General features: G+C 33.9%; 1 protein-coding gene across 1 annotated transcript in view; it reads left to right on the top strand.

Moving 5' to 3' along the window:
* The window catches only part of SLC44A5 (solute carrier family 44, member 5), a 52,562-nt gene that overhangs the window by 18,323 nt on the left and 14,065 nt on the right, over positions 1-20,174 (top strand). The window contains exons 3-8 of the mRNA XM_004679128.2: positions 3,155-3,283; positions 4,065-4,125; positions 7,535-7,658; positions 8,964-9,047; positions 11,657-11,769; positions 17,629-17,760. Of these exons, the coding sequence (XP_004679185.1) occupies positions 3,155-3,283; positions 4,065-4,125; positions 7,535-7,658; positions 8,964-9,047; positions 11,657-11,769; positions 17,629-17,760 (643 nt within the window). The remainder of the gene's footprint in view (positions 1-3,154; positions 3,284-4,064; positions 4,126-7,534; positions 7,659-8,963; positions 9,048-11,656; positions 11,770-17,628; positions 17,761-20,174) is intronic.

Below are 20,174 nucleotides of genomic sequence, written 5' to 3'. Positions count from 1 at the left end.
ATGTGGTCACCCCCGGGGCAGTCAGGAATCGAACTCATGCGGAAGTGGCTTTAGCTTCTCAGTGCTGTGCTTTAACCTGCTGCACCACTAGGGAGGGCCCTTCTCCTGACTTATTTTACTGAGCATAATCCCTTCAACTCCATCCATGTCGTTGTGAATGACATTAGATTATCTTTTTCTTTTTCTTTTTTTTGCTGAATAATATTACAGTGTGTATATGCACCACATCTTCTTGATACAGTCATCTATTTTTGGTCATTTCGGTTGTTAACACCAAAGATAGCACACTATATTTGCTATGAAAAAATGGATGATGATGACTGTGATGGATTTTTTTCATAGCAAATGTAGTGTGTTTTCTTTGGTGTAACTCCTACTATTCATCAAATCTTAATTTGTATTAGTGTGTTTAAAACTACATAAATTGAAATTATACCACTGTGGATACACAAAGAATTGGAACTGAGTTAAAATTTATTTTACCTATCAATAATGCAAACTTGCTTTTATCTGCCAAGGCTTAATGTATCTCCTCTTGTAAACCATATTTTATGCATTATGGTTTTTTTTAACTGCTTGTATGGCCTAGATATTCATCACAAATCTTTCAAGGAGAGACTGTGATCTATTAAGGATGCCCAGCCTCAACGTGTCCTTCATTTTTAGCTAATTATACACATTGACTGCTATAATCAGCATCCTACTGATCATCCAAGTGAATAAGTTGGCCTGATAGAGGGAGAAAAGAAAAAGAAATTGATGCTTTGTATTTTTTAAGATTTATTTTATTTATTTATGCATACAAGACTGGGGTAATGGCCAGTGGCATGGGGAAGGGGTGGGGAAGAGGTTTTACCAGAGACATACTGGGGAGCAGAACAGACAGGTGCACTGAAATAAACTGCTGTAGCAAGTGAGACAGGAGAGATCAGCTGCATCATATAGGTAACTCCCTGGCAGGGGAATTGAACTTGTATTCCAGTGGCTGCTGATAGCTTCATAGTGCTAAGAATTAACCCCTTACACCACCATGGAGGCCCAGATTATGCACTATTTTTAACAACCCACTTGCATCTGGAATGGAATTTAACATTATTTCATTCCAACAAATCACTTTTTACCATTTTAATTACATTTTTGATGGAGCATACACTGCACTTATATATGGGTGGTATATATATGGTGTGGTGTGTGTGTGTGTGTGTGTAAATATGGAAATCATCATGCCCCAATTTAGTAGTTCATCCCACCATGTAAAATCTGTAAAAATATTCACACTTTCAGATTCACTTTTGTACCCCATTTAAATTATACCTAGGTATCTAAATATACCTAATTCAGTTATCTTTCAAAATCATGTAAGTAAAGCCTAATAAATATCTATGAGCTTTCACTTAATGTATTGATGGTTTACTAAACTTAACATCAATCAAACTTTTGGAATTTGCATTTATAATAACTCTAGCCTTCTTCCCCCAAATATGTGAGCATGTTGTATATTATGAATATTCCTAGGCAGTTCTACACTTTTGTTGGAAGTTACCTGTGACGCTTCCAGTATTTCCTCAGTTACATGAATCTATGTGTGTGTGCATGTGCATATGTATATATTTTTGTATAACAGACACCAATAAAGAGCACATTCACATGGATGTGTGAAATCAGAAATGGTTGTTTACCTTGTCAAAACCTCTGGAAGAAACTGGACTGCTGTTAAGATGGTCTTAACTGTGAGATTTGAGTTTTCTCTTTAGCTGTCTACCTAGGGCTGTAACTGGGAGATCAATACCAAATGTCCTTGTGTATAGCAGAAACATGACCCAAAAGAAAAACATGAGAAAGAGATAGCTCTGAAGCAATGTGTTCACCTAACTGCCTGTAAGGACTGATTTCTTGACAATGTGGTCTTGAGAATAGTTACCGCAGTACAGTAGTGAGTCAGAGCAGAGCTGAGAGGATTTTCACAGAGAACTATAGGGGAGGAGAAAACATACAAGGACTGACTGTAGTTCTCTTTTATTGTTATTATTATTAATAAAAACAAACCAACTAAGTTATTCTTCTGACTGTTTTCTCTCTGTGGAGTTACTAATCATATTCAGTCACCCCACAGTGAATCTGTGCTAGCACAGTGATTGGGTTTGGTACCAAAGTTCACTAATACAAAATAATTGTACCTGGTGGTCTTGAAGTTAAGTCTCAGCACTATCACCCCTGCTGCCTAATTTGATCCTGGCCAGAGAGCTAACCCACACATGGCACAGCAGGCCTCTCCTCCTCCCCTCAGCAGTGTATTTCAATTGATCTGCCCGTTGTGCTCCCCACTCTGTCTCTGGTGAATCCTCTCACCTCTGACCTACACCCAGCTTCTTGTATGCATAAGTAAACCTTTTTTAAAAATTACTTACTGCATTAATGCCTCTGTACCCACATTTGACTAGTGTTAGTGTAAGACTATAGTGATAATGGTTTGCCAGAAATAGTCCTAATTTCATTAGTATTTATGGTCATGGAAACTGAATTATGTTTTGAGACTTGTTGAACATTCACTCAATATTATTTGCTACTAGAGGAATAAGTCCGTGTCTATCATGTTTTTAACCTCCATTTTATTTATTTATAGGCAAGGAAGCAATATTCTAAACCTGAAAATGCATAAACTACATAGGCAATATTAGTATTGAATTATACTCTCATTTATTAATTCAAAAAATGATAAAATTACATAGAACTATATGCACACACATGATTGCATGTAAAAGTGATGAAATCTGAGGTTAATGTTACCATATTACAACAGCATCAGTTTCAGAGTTGTGATATTATGTGTAGCTACACAGTTATTACCATTGAGTAAATCTGAGTGAAATGTATGTAGAATCCATTGTTTATTATAGCTGAATATAGGACTTCTGTTATTGCAAAATCAGCAGTTAAGTCCATCATGTTTGATGCATAAACATCAAAAGACAAGAAGTAGAGATAATGCATGAGGTTTCATTGTTACAATAAGATTAGGAAATTAAGTTTCTTAGATAAAGGGTGATGATTTGCCCTTTATTATAGTAGATAACTTAGAAATTCAACCCTGTAAATATTTACTGGTTTATTCACTTCAAATCATTTCCTACCATTGTGTTCCTTTACTTTGTAGATTTGTGTCTCAAAGTGCCCAGAAAAATTTTTAACTTACCTAGACATGCAGTTTACATACAAGAAAGACAAAAAATATTGGACATACTACAGACAGTTCTGCAAGTCTATGACTGTACAGCCTGCCAAGGTATGTCTGTTTTATTTTAAAACTAGAAAAGCAATTTAACTTTGTTTCAAAAGTTACTTGAACATTAGTAACCAGAAAAGTTAGGAAATTATTGTCTAAGGAAACAATTGCATTAAATTAAAAACAAATGGACCTATACATATAAACACACACACACATTATTTAAAGCATATCATTTTTGCAGACTTGAGGTGTTATTTGAGACTACTAAGTCTGCAAGATAACTTCAACTATTCCCTGAAAAAATTTCTCCATGTGGATAGATTTTTTGCTATATTCTAATGTCATTTGCAGTTACCATTTCATTAAATGGTGATGAAGATCCACTGGTACTTAGTAACATGTAGAATTTTACTTCCAGGTTCAGTTTGGTAATTATTTAGTTTTAAAAAATTAAAAACCCACCTAGGGAGCTCCAAAAACTTATTATCTTAAGTAGTAATAATAGCTTCTAAATTATACATGATGCTATCTTTACAAAAATAAAATTGAAAGATTAGAGCTTTAGGATATGACTAAAAGATATACACTTTCAAGAATATGTCTTGATTTCAGTGTGTGTGGTTTTATTGTTGATTCAATTGAGTTACAGTTAGGACATTGAAGAATGTCAAAAAGTATGTATGTATGATAACCTTACAATTACTCTTACTAAGATACTTAATTGGAATAGTGAGATACTGTGGAATTAAATTTTTAAAAGACAAAAATTTTATATTGAAAATAAAAGTTTTCATCACATAACATTTGCAACTTTAACATATTCTTCCTTCCATTTTAGACTCTTGCACAACTTTTAATTGATGATGATTGTCCATCAGCAATTTTTCCAAGCAAACCTTGTAAGTGTTTATTATTTTATCTTAGGAATACAGAATTTACCTAGAAGTCATTTATTTGTTTGTTTATTTAGCATCCAGAGTAAGGCAATGTCTATTGAAACTGTCTTGAGTAGTAAGAAAAAGATTATATTTTAGAACATAAAGCAAAGATCCTCCTAGATCTTGTTTAACACAGAAGTTATTAAATTTAGTTCCCTTATTTCATAATTGATGAAATTAAGGCCAAGAAAAGTCCTATGACTGACTGGCCCAATGTCTCAGAGTTAATTTGGTAGAGACCCAAAGTTAACATCCATTCTCTTACCCCCTGCCACATAAATTTCCATTGGAACCCTGTGGTTTTGGGGTTTTACTACATAAAAATACACATAGATTGAAAATGTGTCTTTAAAAATCCCAATATTTGGGGGCTGCATGAATATGCATAAACACACATGCAGGCATGCTTTTACATATCCACCCCTAAATTTAGCCCACCCCTAAATTATTTTTTAGTTGAGGCAACATTGGTCTACAACCTTGTATGTGACTTAGAAGTATAGGCTTGCTACCTTTAGGTGTGTGTTGCAATACTACACCCACCACCAAAGTATTCATAAAGCTTTTTCAGAAATTGCCTAGACAATATGAGTGGAACATAGTTGTTATTATAATTTAAATTTTGAAATACTTATATATCTCCTGCATGAATTAATGTCTTATGTCTCTGAAATTATGAACCATTTAAAATAATACTCTGTTTAGATAAAGAGAAAAAATCACTCATTTTACTTTCTTAAGGAGAGAATCCTAACTACAAAGAAAAAATTTACATAAATGTCCATTATAATATATATATATATATAATTCAAAAGATCCAAGAAAAATAAGAGAAAGGAAAAACACTCTCATGTTCAAAAGCAAGAATACATAAAATCATTATGATGTTTTTATTAAATGGAGTATGTTAGCATTATTAAATATAAGTATTAGGTGTATGTTGTGCTGTTAAATAGAATGCAAAGTATTATATGCACTATAATGACACATGTATACATCAAAATAGATATAGAAAATAGAAAAAAATAAATAAATAGAAAAAATAAAATAGAATTTTTTTTAAATATTCACAGAAAATGGTTGGAAAGCAAAATTCTAAAATATTAAGCAGTTGTTCTGGAAGTGGAAAACTTACAGGCATTTTCTCTCCTTTATTTTTATTTCTCTAATGTTCCACAATATGTATATATAGATTGTGGAAGATCTAAAATAAGAGACACAATAGTCATCAATTTGAGTAAAAAGCTGGTTACCAATGAAACAGCTGTCACCAAACATAGTGTCTTACCTGCTCTAAACATTCTTTTCAGGGCTATTAAGGATCTTGAAGCAAGGATGCAGGTCCTATAAGCTTTTATCAGGAAACCGTGGGCAACAAGCACTATGGCCAAGAACAGTGTTGCTTTTTTTTTTTTTGGTAAAAAATAAGTATACAGTGGTGGGAATTTTATGTGGAATATAACTGGTATGAGAAAGCACATATTGTACAAAAGTGAAACAATGTAAAATATATTAAATAAAAAATATACTATAATAAAATGAATTAGTCACCTATTTTATGAAGATAAAATAGGTATAAAAGTATAAAAAATAGTCCCTGCGTTTGCAAGAATAGTTTGCTTCTGCCACACAATATAAAGTATATATATATATATTGGGGATATATAAATAAATAAGGCTTAATCCCTTATGTATGTATAGTGAGAAGGCATTAAGGTAAACATAACAACCAATTTGTATTGCAGCCCTATTAGGAGGTTAAGTATAGTGCTGAATGTAATAAAATTCACCCATTAAAGAATTTGTAAAGTTTTAAAAATAGCATTAAAAGAAATGAGGGCAAACACTGTATGTATGTATGGTTATAACTCTAAAATATTTCTTATAGAAGACTAGAAGATTCACTGAAATATTGATATAGTTTGCTGTGGGTGGTAGAATTATGTATAGTAGTTTTCTTTGCCTTCCAAATATATAATGAGTATATTTAATTATTGAAGCTAGCAGACTGAATGAGACCGCCACCAATAAGTAGTACTATGTTGGGAGTCTCTGTAGTTGGGAATAGTTATACCTAAGAAGTGTAAATGGTAAGGAATGCACAAAAAGGCATGAGGGAGGACAGGAGAGAATCTGGGCATATAAACAAAGACAAGAGAGTTTCAAAAGGTCAGAGATGTCTTCCCTGACAAAGTCTCAGAAAAATTATGCAACAGCCATATTTACCAATTTCCACTATACACTGATGGATTTGAGTAGAACAAAAATGAAAAAGTATTTAGAGGTTGTGGCAATTAGGACATCATTAAAAATCACTGGGATGACAACTTCCATGCAATGGCGGGGGCAGTACATGATTGGATGGAGAAGACATAGAAGCAGTAGAAGACTACTAGCCGAGGAAGAGCAGAAAGATAGGGCAGAGGGCAGGATTCAGCATTTTTATCAGTACCTACTGAAGATTTAAGGCAGGAAAGGATTTTTTAAAGATAGGGTTTTCTTTTCCCCCTGTATTAACTGATTTAATATTTTCAGATTTAAACTCCATGTGAACCCATGGAATGGATATCTGTGATTTTCTCTCTCTATATATATATGTATGTCTATACACGTACACACACACACACACACACACACACACAAATTATGTTCTTTTTTCTGTTTCATCTTCATTTAAAATTGGAAGTTTAAAGTATTTTTATTAATATAGCTTTGTAAAGCAGCAAGGATTCTATTTAATAAAGATAACAGTTTTTCTCAGAAATCATGCTAGTCTACAGAGTGTGAACCATTATGGCTAGCTTTATATAATCCATTCTAGCTCTTTCCCCCACACCACTCTTCCCCCAACAAAAAAGAAAAATTTGGAAGGGACATTTTTAAGATTTTAAAACAAAATTTCAGTTGACTTTGTAGCTTTAAGTTAGTTTTTAGTTCTCATGGGAATATTTATAAATTCCCAGTTTTTAAGGCTATACTTGAGAACCTCAAAAAAATTTAATACTAAATTTATCCAAGCTAATATAGCCTTTTCATTAAAATGTGTTTGTCATGAGCGATACATTATAATTATTCCTCTTTTAAAACCTGTACTGTGCATCTTATTCATGCCTACTTGTGTGAATATACCATGCATAAAGTAATCAACAAATTTAGAATATAGTTTCAAATTGTCATTGTGTTTGCTTTGTCAGTCTTAGAACCATCAGAAAATTTTCGAATAACAGTGCAAAAGTAATCGCCTATATGTGCAATTTATGTGTCATCTAGCAAGTATTTGATTAGAACTAGCAATAGCTTGAGGAAGACAGGACATTTTTTCTGGAAGAAGTAGAAAAGTGGTTATCATAATTTTAATTTATTTTTACAGTTCTCCAGAGATGTTTCCCTGACTTCTCTGTTAGAAATGGCACTTTAACAATAGGAAATAAGACAAAGTTCCAAGATGGAAGTGGAAAGACAAGAAATGCTATAGAACTGAGAGAAGCTGCAAAGTATGTTTGTTTACATTCACATTTTTCAGTTTCAATGAACCCCATAATTGTGCATCCAATATACTAGGGTAATAAGGGGAGGTTATGTATTATGAAATATAACTGCCACTGTGGATTGAAAAACTGTGTGCATTAAGAAAGATATGTAAAAGACAAACCAGAATCAAAAACAGTAGTTTTTTTTTTCAGAATGACTCAATATTTCATTATCAAAAGATTTAGAAATGAGCCACTGAAAATGTACTGAAAACCCCTTAATATTCCTTTGAATGAACATGATAATAATAAATAAAAGTCCAATACTTTTGAAAGTACCATATTTAAAAAAGCAGCTAATATCATGACTGTCAGGTGTTATAAAGGAAAGAGGAACTGAAAACAGGCAAAATCACCATGATGATTCTGTTTCAAGAAATCCATGACAATGTCAGGTCAAAATTCCATGTTGAAGTACAAAGAAGTAAATTCGCTGTTTCATTTAGCTGAACACATCCTGGTATCAATGTTATCACCCATAATTCCCTGGGTGAATCCAAACACATATCCACAAACATAAACATACAGTTTCATTTCAGAACTCAGTTGTTGAATTAAAATGAAAAATAAATTTAAAATATTTCTCTTTCATTAAATACGTTAGCCATCTAAGTAATGCAGTTCTTCATATTTAGAGCATAATAGCAAAATGGATGAATTTCAAAAATATCAAGATATGAAAGAAATCACAAAATAATAATTAAGTACAATTACACTGCCCCAAAAATTCTAAAACAAACACAACTAAGTTATTCTGTGGTGACTATATAAGTGGTAAAACTAAAAGAAAATTAGTAAACTAGTATCCAAAAAGTCGGAATGTGTTCCACTTACAGGAAGGAGAGGTTCTGTAATTGGGGTACATATGGGAAAGGGGGAATGGTATTGTAGCTACATGAATGAGTTCACTTTGATAATTCATCAAACCAATGCTAATTTGTTCACTGTTTTGTAAGTGCCCCAACGTACCTCCCTACCATAAAGATATATTAAGAAGGGGTTAGTGGAAATGTTCATTCTTGGTAACTTCAAAACTGGCCTTACTTAAATTCATGTATCATAGTGAGATTTCTGCAATATTGAAAGCATACAGCATACATTAGAAAGCCATGTTTTCTGTGTATAGCTATAGCCACCTTTGTGGGTTTATTGAAGTGACATTTATTGTGGCTAGGAACAGTAGCTTACAAAACCCCTTTTATAATAACAAGAGCATTTCTGTTCTGAGGTAGTCAAAAGTTAATTGATTTTTTTCTTCTTTGAATTCAGTCATATCAATAAAATCCTTGATTCAAGGACAATTGGAATGAAAGTGTTTGAAGATTATGCAACAAGTTGGTATTGGATTCTCATGTAAGTAAAATCAGAGGTGTTACTTCTCCAGCCCCATTCTGAATTTATCTTTATAGAACACTTTCGTCAAATACCTCAGTGATATTTGTGATTATACAATGTTGATGTACATCTCGGGCCCTGCCATTTTTCTTTCAAATAAGGTAAGGCTGGAACATACATATTTGTAAATATGCCTAGTAAGAGGAGAAAGTTACAAGAAGTAAATTTTAATTTCATTTAGTAAAGTATAATTATTCACACACATATACTTCAAGAGATTGGGGCAGCATTTATGTACATTTGCTTCATATCACATGTTACTATAAATGTGACATATTGCTCGGGTTCTGTTTCCGTGTTTGTCCTTTCCTCAACCTCTGAAGAATCATCCTTATTTTTAATATATCCCTTCTACATAGTGATTACAGTCATCCTCATCATAAGTCACTGAGCTGAATTATGAGAAGAGGAAGAGACTTAAAATGTTTAGATGTAAGATTTGCATTCCTGGAAAGATAAAGGAAAATTCAGTCACCACTGGAGTGGATATGTGTGTCTGCTGTATCTAAGATGGTCATTGCTATCTGGTTCCTATATCATTTTCTAGTACCATAAGACTATCTGTAGTTCTATAAAAATCAGAGAATAAAGTGAAAACTTCATGCTCTTCCAATGCCCTTTACAGCCTGACCCAACTTAGTTTCCCAAATTCAGCTCTACTCATGATTAACCCTATATTCTAAATACATCACATAGTACAACCCCCCCCCATACTTTTATACATTCCCAGCATATCCTTCCTTTCTTGAGCATCTCCATCTCATTATCCAAAATCAACTTTTGTTTCATTTATGAAGTCTTTTGTGACTTCCCCAGATGTAACTAGTTACTTCCCTTTCTATGTTCCTCATACCCATTTTCACATGTGTGTGTATGTGTAACAATGTGTACCCACATCTATACATACACACAGATAGCTGTCTTTATGGAGCACTGACAATTTTGTATTTTATTTACCTTTTTCCACTCAATAAATTATAAGTTCATTACCACTGTAAATAAGTCTAAATAATCTTTATTTTACTAAATCCTAAATCATTTTCTCAGAAAATAGAAGATGCATGGAAAACATGGGTTCAAGAAACAGTAAGGGAACAAAACTCCTGGGGGAATAAGGTAGATAGTAGATAGCTACAAGCTGGCTAATAAAATTATAAATGTATCATATGTAAGTAATAGTATTTGTAGAGTAGTATGCTGGAATTTAAAAGGCAGAAAATTAAAAACATTAGGTCTGACCATATTTTTTAATATTCCCCTTGAATTATACCAAAGAATAATCCTTCAAAAGTATCAGTAAATATTACAGTATCTCTGATTTTATAAGGGAATGGCTTCTGAAATTAAATCATAGACTCTGCAAGATTGTGACCTAAGAAGGTACTTTGATATCATGCTGTCATCTATCCAGTGACAATGATTATTAAGATTTTGTTTCTAAAGTTAACACTTGAAGATAGTAAAACCAGTAATTGTACCAGTCTTTGTTGTTACATTTGGAAGTTTGCCGATAGCAACAGAAATGTCAGTACTTAACAGAAACATCAATGAATCTCCCAAACTTAATGAATTTGCTTTGATGAAATTACCTAAGAGAAACTGGATGTATTTTGTGGGAGCGAAGAACAGAAGTATCTTTATAGCTTATCAAAGCCCAGAAAGAAATTAAAATAGAAGGAAAATAGATTGCTCCATAAAGTTACATTGCTCAGGAAAAACAGAAGCCTTATTGTTGCTCCAAATAGATGTCTGGTGACATTAATCATCAACAATTACTACAGTTAATTAGACTATGGTGATAATGACTACAAAGTCATGATTCAGGAACTATGTGGATCAGTTATTTCTCTTGTCTTTCTAACCCAAACTGTTCCCTTGTTCTAGCCAGTTCTAGATTTTAACTGTTCCAAACAGTCATATTGCAGAAGGTTTATATTACTTATAAACAACAGCACACATTTATCATGAATGTATTTGACAATATACCACTTGGTGGGTTGTTAAGGGAAAAAAATAAGAATTGACAACTGTGGCAGAAAGGTCAAAATTGTAAGTTGGAGGAATTGCACTTTTCTTGATGCTGGACTGTGGTTAATCTGTGCACACATAGATGACACATACAGGAGGTCTCTAATGTCCTAGTCTTCTATGTTAAAGTTAATAGAAAACATTATTTATATTTTTTTGTGTATAGAAGAACTGGGGTATAGGCCATAGGTACAAGGGGTGAGGGAATTCAGTAGAGACAGAGTGTGGAGCAGAACATGTAGATTTATTAAAATACACTAATAATGGGGAGCAGTGAATAAGGCAGAAGAGATCTGCTGTGCCATATGTAGGTCAGCTCTCTAGCCAGGGATCAAACTCAGGCAGTAGAAGTGATAGCATTGAGCCTAAACCTGTAGGCCACCAGGGAGGCCCTAATTATACTTTCTAAATGTTTCTGTATCTAGGTAAAAGAAGATAATCTAAGCGTTACTTTGAACCGAGAAAAATGCAGTCTTGCCTTTTTGATTGTTAAGTTTAGCACTTTTGACCCTTGTTTTGTTGTGTGTATTGTCCTCTAGTGGCTTCACTATCGCCATGTTCCTCAGCTGGCTGTTTGTGCTACTTCTGAGGTATACAGCTGGATTCCTCTTCTGGGTCTTCGTGTTGGGTGTGATTGGCATTATAGGCTATGGTAGGTATCACCCATCTTAAAATCTTCAATATCAAACTTCCTTTTCAGTTGCAATTACCAGTCACCATAAAGCATTTTATTTGCATTGAATTTAATTATTCTTTATCTCAGAAAGTGTCAAATTAAGAAAAGTTATTTAATTTGTCATAGTTTGTGTCTTTAAATTTTTATCTTGAAAAAGTACTATCAAATCTTCTATTCATATAAAAAACAAAGCAAAGGAATAACCAAACTCAAGCATACACTTGAAATCCTATTGTAACACCAAGATAACTAGAGGGGGAGGAGGAGAAGGAGCAGGGAATAGAAAGAGTGTGGACTGTGGTGAAGGATTATGGGTGCCTTGTAGGTGTGTTGTGGTAACCTACATTCAAAGAGATATATACAACTATAACATATACAGTGTTTTAACTAACACAACTGCAGTAACAAACAAACAAAAAACCAGTATGTGGTCAGTGCTCCCCCCATTTGCCTATCAGCCTTGGTCCCACACCTTGTGTTATGAGGTACAAGTATAGGACTTAAGGCAGCACCCTTTTAGTCTTTTAACAAGTATATAGATCAATACTTGAATGTTTGAGAAGCATCTCAGAAGATTCCTCAGAAGTTTCTCAGATCAAAATCAAAATGAAGTCAGAAATTAAAAGGAGGTAAAAAGAATCTCTTTGAGGTCAATAAAGGACATTTCAGACAAGTCCTTTTATTCCTTTAGCTTTTCTACCTGATCACAGGTCAGTTCTGCATAGTTTTAAGTGTAATCTATTTTCCCTTTCAATTTCGTACTTTTAAGCCCTGTTCTGTCACATATCTCTATAATTGGCCATTACTCCATAATGAGGTATCACCCTCTAGAGGCAAATATTTTGAATTACACTCATTAGATAGAGAATTACCTTATTACAAGGCTGAAATTTAACCATTAATTCAAATCCTTCCAAATTGTTGCATAATGTGAACTCTTTAAAAAAAAAATCAAGTTTCTTATAAAGAACAGTATAGCACTTACAGCAGCATCCTTTCAGTCTTTTAACAAATATAGGTCAACACTTAAATGTTTGAGAAGTTTCTCAAAAGATTCCAAAGAAGCTTCTCCGATCAAAATCAAAAGAAGGAGCTTCCTTATAACACCATTTGCATTGAAAATGCAGCTTTATGAGTAGACAATTAAAATACACACTGAAAATTTCCTGTTTCTGTCACTGGGATAAGAGCTTTACACAAATCAATCAAAGGATGCAGATGAGTCTCCAGACTTTGTTGTTCACTTGAGTTCTAATCCCATCTCCAGTATATGGAGCTGGGTGACTTTGGAAATGCTTCTTTTTAAGACCCAGCTCCCTTATCCATAACATCGGCACAAAAATGGTATCTCTATCTCATAAGAGTGAGATGCTGAATATAAAGCCTGGAATAGAGTCAATGCTCACTATGTATTGAATATTGTTTGGTTCACCCTTTCCTCAGTGAATTTCTAGACAGCCACTCAGGTCTCTTTCAGGTTTTCCTTATCTGCCCCTACTGTGCAACTGCCCATGAGGAGGTGGGTCAGGCTGGTAGATGACCACAAGAACTGTAACTCCCTAATCAGAAATTCCAAGAAAGCTTTTGTTTAAAATTTTTTATATTTCCTCCTTTTTGCTCAAAATAGCCCCTTTCCTTTTTCACTCTCATCTGTGCAGGAATTCACTCTTTTGCTATCATCAAGAAAGGAAAGAGCAGCAATGTCTGTGAATGTTTCACTGATTTGTCTTAAGGAGCAAGGAAAATATGAGACTGGCTGTAGTTCCAATCCCAAAGCAGCAAAGGGCGGGGAGGGGGGAGGGAGGAAGATGGTCAATTTACAATTTATAAAATGTGCAGGTAGGACAACCAATTTCAGCCCTCTGTTGACTCCCTATGTAGTGGTAAACAAGTAAGCATGGAGTTATTCATTGGGTGGTGACGTGTCCACTATATTAGGAAATATAAGACTGTGTGTCAGTGAGCTCTACTACTATCTTACACAGCCAACCTTTGATATCATGGGAAACCAATTTTATCCAGACATTAGCTTGCTTACTAGGACAAAGGACAATGAAAATGTGCCATGCTGAGCAGAGAAAAAAGCCAAACTATTTGCAGGCCGGTATCCAAGTTAATAGTTAACAGAAGATATAATACTAGGTTCCAAAGAACAGATTTGGAGGTTGAAAAACACCCAGTCCCATATTAACGGTGTGGTTTGCTGCAAGTATAGTCTCTCTAATACAGAGGTTCCCCAGCTGTACAATTGGAACTTGTGAGTGTTAAATAAAATAGAGCACATAAAACACTCAAAAAGAAGCCTAGCGCATAGTAAATTTTCCACAAATAGCCTCTTTTATTCTTGTCATGTGGGAATAAGTTGAAAAAAGAGGACTTGAAGCATAGGAGTCATACCTTGAAAGAAAAAAAAAAATGCTAGGACAGGAGAAGGAAAGTAATAGTAAAAGAAATAGGAAAGCATTGCTGAGACTTTCACATCCATACTAGTGAAGGAACTAAATAGTGTCACATATCATCTTGCTGTAAAATAATGGCATAACATAGTACTGCATTGTCTTATACAATGTATTCTTTTTGATGAATTTCAGGGAATAAAGAAAACTACACCAAAAGAGAAAGAAAAAAACATGAGCTCAAATTCCATTAGGGAACTGAGTGAGAAGCAAGTGTGAAATATTTGTTATACCAGGGCTTCGATCAGGAGATTTAGTTCAGAGCCAGCAGCAGGGGAGGGAACCAGACCTGAAATCCTAGAATATACTCAGAATTTAGAAAAGTACCAACAATGATCCCAGTTTGGTAGTACTCTCTGGCTGCCAAGAGAAACAAGTGGATATCCCTTCTAGATAAAAATTCCCAGTTTTGGTCACAGATTAAGATTTAAAAAGTTTGGTTCTTGATCAAAGATAACCAAACATCTAAGGAAATTGTCTTTTTGGAGCGATGGTAGAAACTATAAATGAGGTCAGAATATGGGAATATCCCAATATGTCAGATAAGGGAATCCATATAGAGTGTGAAATAACCATGTTTTCGAATTAGAGGTAGAATTTTAAAAATATGAAATCATTAAAAAATATCTAGGCATGTATGAAGATTAATCAAATAGAACGTAAAGGAACAGATTAAGCATTGAATTAATAAACAGCTGAATAGGGAATTGATGAATAGAAAAATTAATTTGAAATAATTGTCCAAAACACAGTAGGAACTGATAAAGGATCAGAATATGGTGGTATGGATAAGAGAGGTAAAGAATAGGTTGAGTAGGGCCTAATATGTACCAGTATATTTGAAAGTTACTGGCTGAATTTTCTAGAACTGATAAAAGGTATGAATCCATAGATAGAGGAGTTCTAACTATACCAAGGGAAATAAAGGAAGAGATGTCCCTATCTAGTCTTTCATCCTTTTTTTCTTAATGCAACAAATATCAGGGGCACCACTACAATGTAGATACTTTTATGCTTTAGAGGTATAACAGAAAACAAAAGGCAGGGAGTTCTTACTTTCCTGATGTTTATAACCTAAAGAAATTATGTTAGAAGGTGATGTTTGCCATGAAAAGAAGAAAAAGTGGAACCGAAAAAGGGGATTGAGTCTGTCATGGCAGAGCAAAGAGTACAAATTACAGTAGCAGGGCAGGCCTTTTTGAAAAGAGATCTTAGAAAACCCTTACAGGAGGCCATAGAATTAGCCACTGGAGCTAAGGAAACATCCATACCATGAGCACAGTATATGGAAGAAATGAATAGAAAAAACAATGTGGATATGTATACAGAGTAAAGGGTAAAGTTAAAAGAGGGTTATAGAATTCATGAAGGTTAGACACTTGTAGGTTATCATCAGATTTTGCCTTTTACTCTGAGTGAAATGGAGAAGCAATTCCTTTTACTCTGAAGGATCTGTGTGGAGAAGAGATTGTAGTGAAACAAGAGTAGAAGCAATGAAGTGTGTATACAAACTGACCCAATCACTATGGAAAGCTGTGTGGAGGATTCTCAAATTACTAAAAATGGAACCACCATATTACCCAGCAATTCTACTCCTAGGAATCTTCCCAAAGGGCACAAAAACATTACTTCAAAAGGATATTTGCCTTCCTGTGTTCATTACTGCACTGTTGACAATATCTAAAATATGGAGACAACCTAAATGCCCCCAAACAGATGAATGGATCAAGAAAAATGTGTTATAAGTACACAGTAGAATAGTACTCAGCAATCAAAAAAGATAAATTCATGTCATTTGCAACACCATGGATGGAGCTGGAAAGGATTATGCTCAGTGAAATAAGTCAAAAGGAAAAAGAAAAATATTGGATAGTTTCACTTACAGGGAAACCATACAAGAGATCATGGAGGGTAGGGGTAAAAAGAGAAAACTAGCAATCAAACTATAAATTGGAGACATTCATCAGGGAAGGGAGAGGAAAAGGATCAAAGCAGGAGGGATGAGCACAATAGTTCACGGGTGTCTTGGTGGTGTTAATTTTATGGGGACAACACTTATCTGAGAGGAATAATCAAACATACAAAAATGAACAATGATGTAAAAATATATAAAATTTTGAAGTGAAGAAGCAATGAGACCAGTAAGGAGAATATGGTAGTTATCTAGGTACAAAATGAGGGAAATGCAGACCAAAATGATAGCAATCAGAATGGGCAGATGTCTGCTTTTTTATGTAGAACGAACTGAATTTCCCAATGGACTGACTGCAGCTCATGAGGGAAAGTAAGAAATCAAAAATGACTTTTAAGGTCTCAACATGAACCATTAGAAAGGTGGAGTTGCCAAAAACTGAGATAAGGAAGGTTGGAATGGAGCAAATTTGGTGTAGAAATGGGATTGACTGGAAGTTTAATTTTGGACATGTTGATTTTTGAGGTGTTTATTGAGTTTAATGAAGATGAAGATAATCAAATCTGCAGGTGAATCTGCAGTCTGACTTTCAGGGAGTAAAGAGCTAACTTAAGAATCACATTTAGGAGTCAGGGTGGTTATTGCAACATGGACTGAACTCTGAGGTCGTTGGACATTAATAACCAGGGAGAAAGATGAGACTAGCCAAAACAACTGGAAATGAGCAGTTCTTTTTGAAAACATAAAGCAAATGATGTTCTAGAAGCCAAATGAGGAAAGGAGGGATTGATTCACCTTGTCAAATCAGGCTCAGAGTTTAACAAAGACGAGAACTGCTTTGGATTCTTTGGATTTAGAAATGTGGAGAGAGAGAGTTGGTAAAATAATGAGGGAGATGGTCTGGTTAGAGTAGATTATTAGAGGGTGGGAGGAGAGAAATTATAGATAGGAAATATAAATGGCTATTTTGGAGAGCTTTTCATTATGAGGAACAAGAAATTGGGCTATACATGGAGAAAGAGTAGAACTTTTTTTGTTTTCTTCTCTAAGGTAGAAGGAAGAATATATATTGTTTTCCTTAGTACACAAATAATAGCAAAGATAATTTTGTATCTTGTTCTTTTAATAGCAGAGAGATCATTCAGAATTACTAGACTTTGTTTTCTTTACATGACAGTACATGACATGTTTAATCATTTCCTATTGATGGTCATTAAGGTTGTTTCTAGTCAAAGGACATTTAAGGCAAGATTTTGCCACTGTATCAGACAAATCCTGAAAATATTGGTATATATTACAGTAGTATATTTAAATTCTTAGAGTCCAAAAAAGGTTACTATGTATATGTGGATCCTGCCATTGTAGGAAAACCATGCTAAACAGTTTCATGTAGATATGTGCTAAGTGTACAGTTTATATCTCAGAAAATAACATTTCATATTAGTCTATTTTTCTTTCCTTTTCAAGGAATATGGCACTGTTACCAACAATACTGCAAACTTCAGGGAAACCCAAACTCTCAGTTAACTGTGTATGACATCGGGCTTCAGATTGACTTAAGCATGTACTTTCAACTGAAACAGACATGGTTTGCATTTAGTGAGTGCATTTTAAAATTTTGTTTTATTGAAATTATAATATTGAAAAAGCACCTTTTTGTCTAGAGGTATCTTAGGTTTGTATAACCTGTTAAACACACTTATTGTTAGTCATTATATAAATGTGTCTATATTTATACTACCTACTATAAGTGGAAAAGTTATGGAGGGATAGTTAGCATATAATCTAAGTCAGTGTTATTTTACAATGATCTCGAGTTATTTGCCTTCAACTTCAAATGGCTTGGCTGTGGAAATTTAAAGCTTGATAGCCAAGAAGGTATTTTAAAGGAAATATTAAGGATAAATTAACAATTTTTAAAGGAAGATGAATGAATACAGAGATGGCTAACATCTTATATTCTTAGAATAGTTATAATAGTCCTTGTACTCATATACAGAAATTCATATTCTTTAATCAATATTTTAAAAATAACCTCTAACTAGATGTTGATTTAAAAAATTCATCTTTTTATTTTTTGAAATTAGACAGTCAGGGAAGACAATTTTAAGAAAACATGGTAAGACGTTCCAGAGTACCTAAAAGGGGAGCAGTAAATGGGTGTGGAGGCGGCATCATGATTTCAGATATGCATTGTACCACTCTAAATTTGAAAACTTGATTTTCCCACTTCATCCAGAAGCTATCATCTTTCTAAGGACAGGCTCCCTTTATGTCACCATTTGATTTGCTTGGACTATTGTGACCCTCTCCCTGAGACCAGAATGCAGACATATCCCAGCTAGGACAGGACTTTCTTGGATCAAGGCATATATTACTTCTGAGGAGCTTTTTTAGCAGAGGGCCTGTGCTAGTATTCACAAGCTGCTTCTTCAGGCTCATACCAAGCTTAAGTCTGGCAGCCCAGAAGCCCCTGCTAGATTCCTTTGACTGCCACATTCAATTTTCTCTTTACCTTGGGTAGTATTAGATAAAATAATTAAATCTTTGTTTTTTGCCTCCTTATTTCTAGCTCTCATGCAAAATTAGTTCCCTTCATGTAATGCATTTTTCAAATATGTTGCAAAATAATTCTTCTGTTTTTAGGCTTTAAAAAAAAACCCACGAAAATCAGACATGTTAGTGCTTCATCTTCACCACCTTTCCTGAGTTTGCAGGATCCATATCCCCTAGCAGTCTTCATACTATACTGCTAACTATCATTTCTAAAGATGATGAGTCTCATCCATCATTAAGTCTTTATCTAGTTTTACTCTCCAGTGGTACTTAGTTACAGGGTCAGTCATCATCTGCTGTCTCTCTCTTAAGGGCCTTCCACACAAAACTCATCAAGATGATCAGAAATCTGACATGGAGATAGCTGAGATGTACCTGGAGAAGAAAATACAGAACTTGCTTCTATTTTCAAGTTTAGCAATACTAATCTTTCCTCAAGGGAGCCTCAATTTTCACAACCCATTTCTCATATACTGATTATTTGCTCTGTATCTGGACAAAACTCTAAGAAACAGATATAAGGACCTATGTGTGAAATTACACTCACTGGCACAAACACTGAAAATAAGCAAAGTTACACATACAAAAACTACAAAAATAGTTTTTAGGAGTCTGTTAGGAGATGGCTCTATTCTCATTTCTATCAATTATCCTACTCGCCTCCTCTGCAGTTATAATTATACTAGCTGCTATAAATATTCCAATTTTTTCTCTCATTGAAATACAAGGAAGAAAGATAAGCCATAAGTTCAAAGGAAAGTTAAATTTCTCTAACATAATATTTTGTGTATATAATGCTATCAAGGTAGAAATTTAATATGCAATATTTTCATCAACACAATATGAGGAAATAAATCCTGCCAATCTCCTATTTTTAGGTTATTCAGAGATAATGATTTCAGCTTACTATGGTTGCATCTACTATTTGGGGACTCAATTTAGTATTTTAAAATAGTCAAATATGTAAGAATGCTAAGACTCTCCCACATTTCTGGATTAAATAATTTCTACTTATTTGGAGGTATTAATTCAAAGATGTGTATGTAACATCAGAATCTTAGTTGTACATAGAATGAAATAATGAATAATACCCTGTCAAGGGAAGTATACAGGCATGAGTAGAATGTAATAAAGGATTTTTAAAATATATCCTTTCATGGGTTGGAATTTAACTTTTCATTAAGTTCCTTTTATAATTTCAGTTTCTGTTATTGGCAATTCTGTATTTCGTTACTTTAGATTTCACACCTTTTTGACTTTTTGACTTCTTTGTAGTCAGGAAGCATTTTAAAGATAAGTTATCTAATAAGATATATCTTTACTTTTCCTGAAACATCATTATTAAATTAGAGGTAGAATTAACAAGATGTAAAAATTAAAACTATTTGCCTTTAAGTAAGCAGAAAGCATTTCAAAATCAGCTGATAAGAAAATTGGAACATGCTGGGGAAAAGTCA

This window comes from Condylura cristata, unplaced genomic scaffold (genome assembly GCF_000260355.1).
Source record: "Condylura cristata isolate star-nosed mole 26May11 unplaced genomic scaffold, ConCri1.0 scaffold00008, whole genome shotgun sequence".
Taxonomy (NCBI): domain Eukaryota; kingdom Metazoa; phylum Chordata; class Mammalia; order Eulipotyphla; family Talpidae; genus Condylura; species Condylura cristata.
This window is presented reverse-complemented; position numbering and strand designations above follow the sequence as displayed.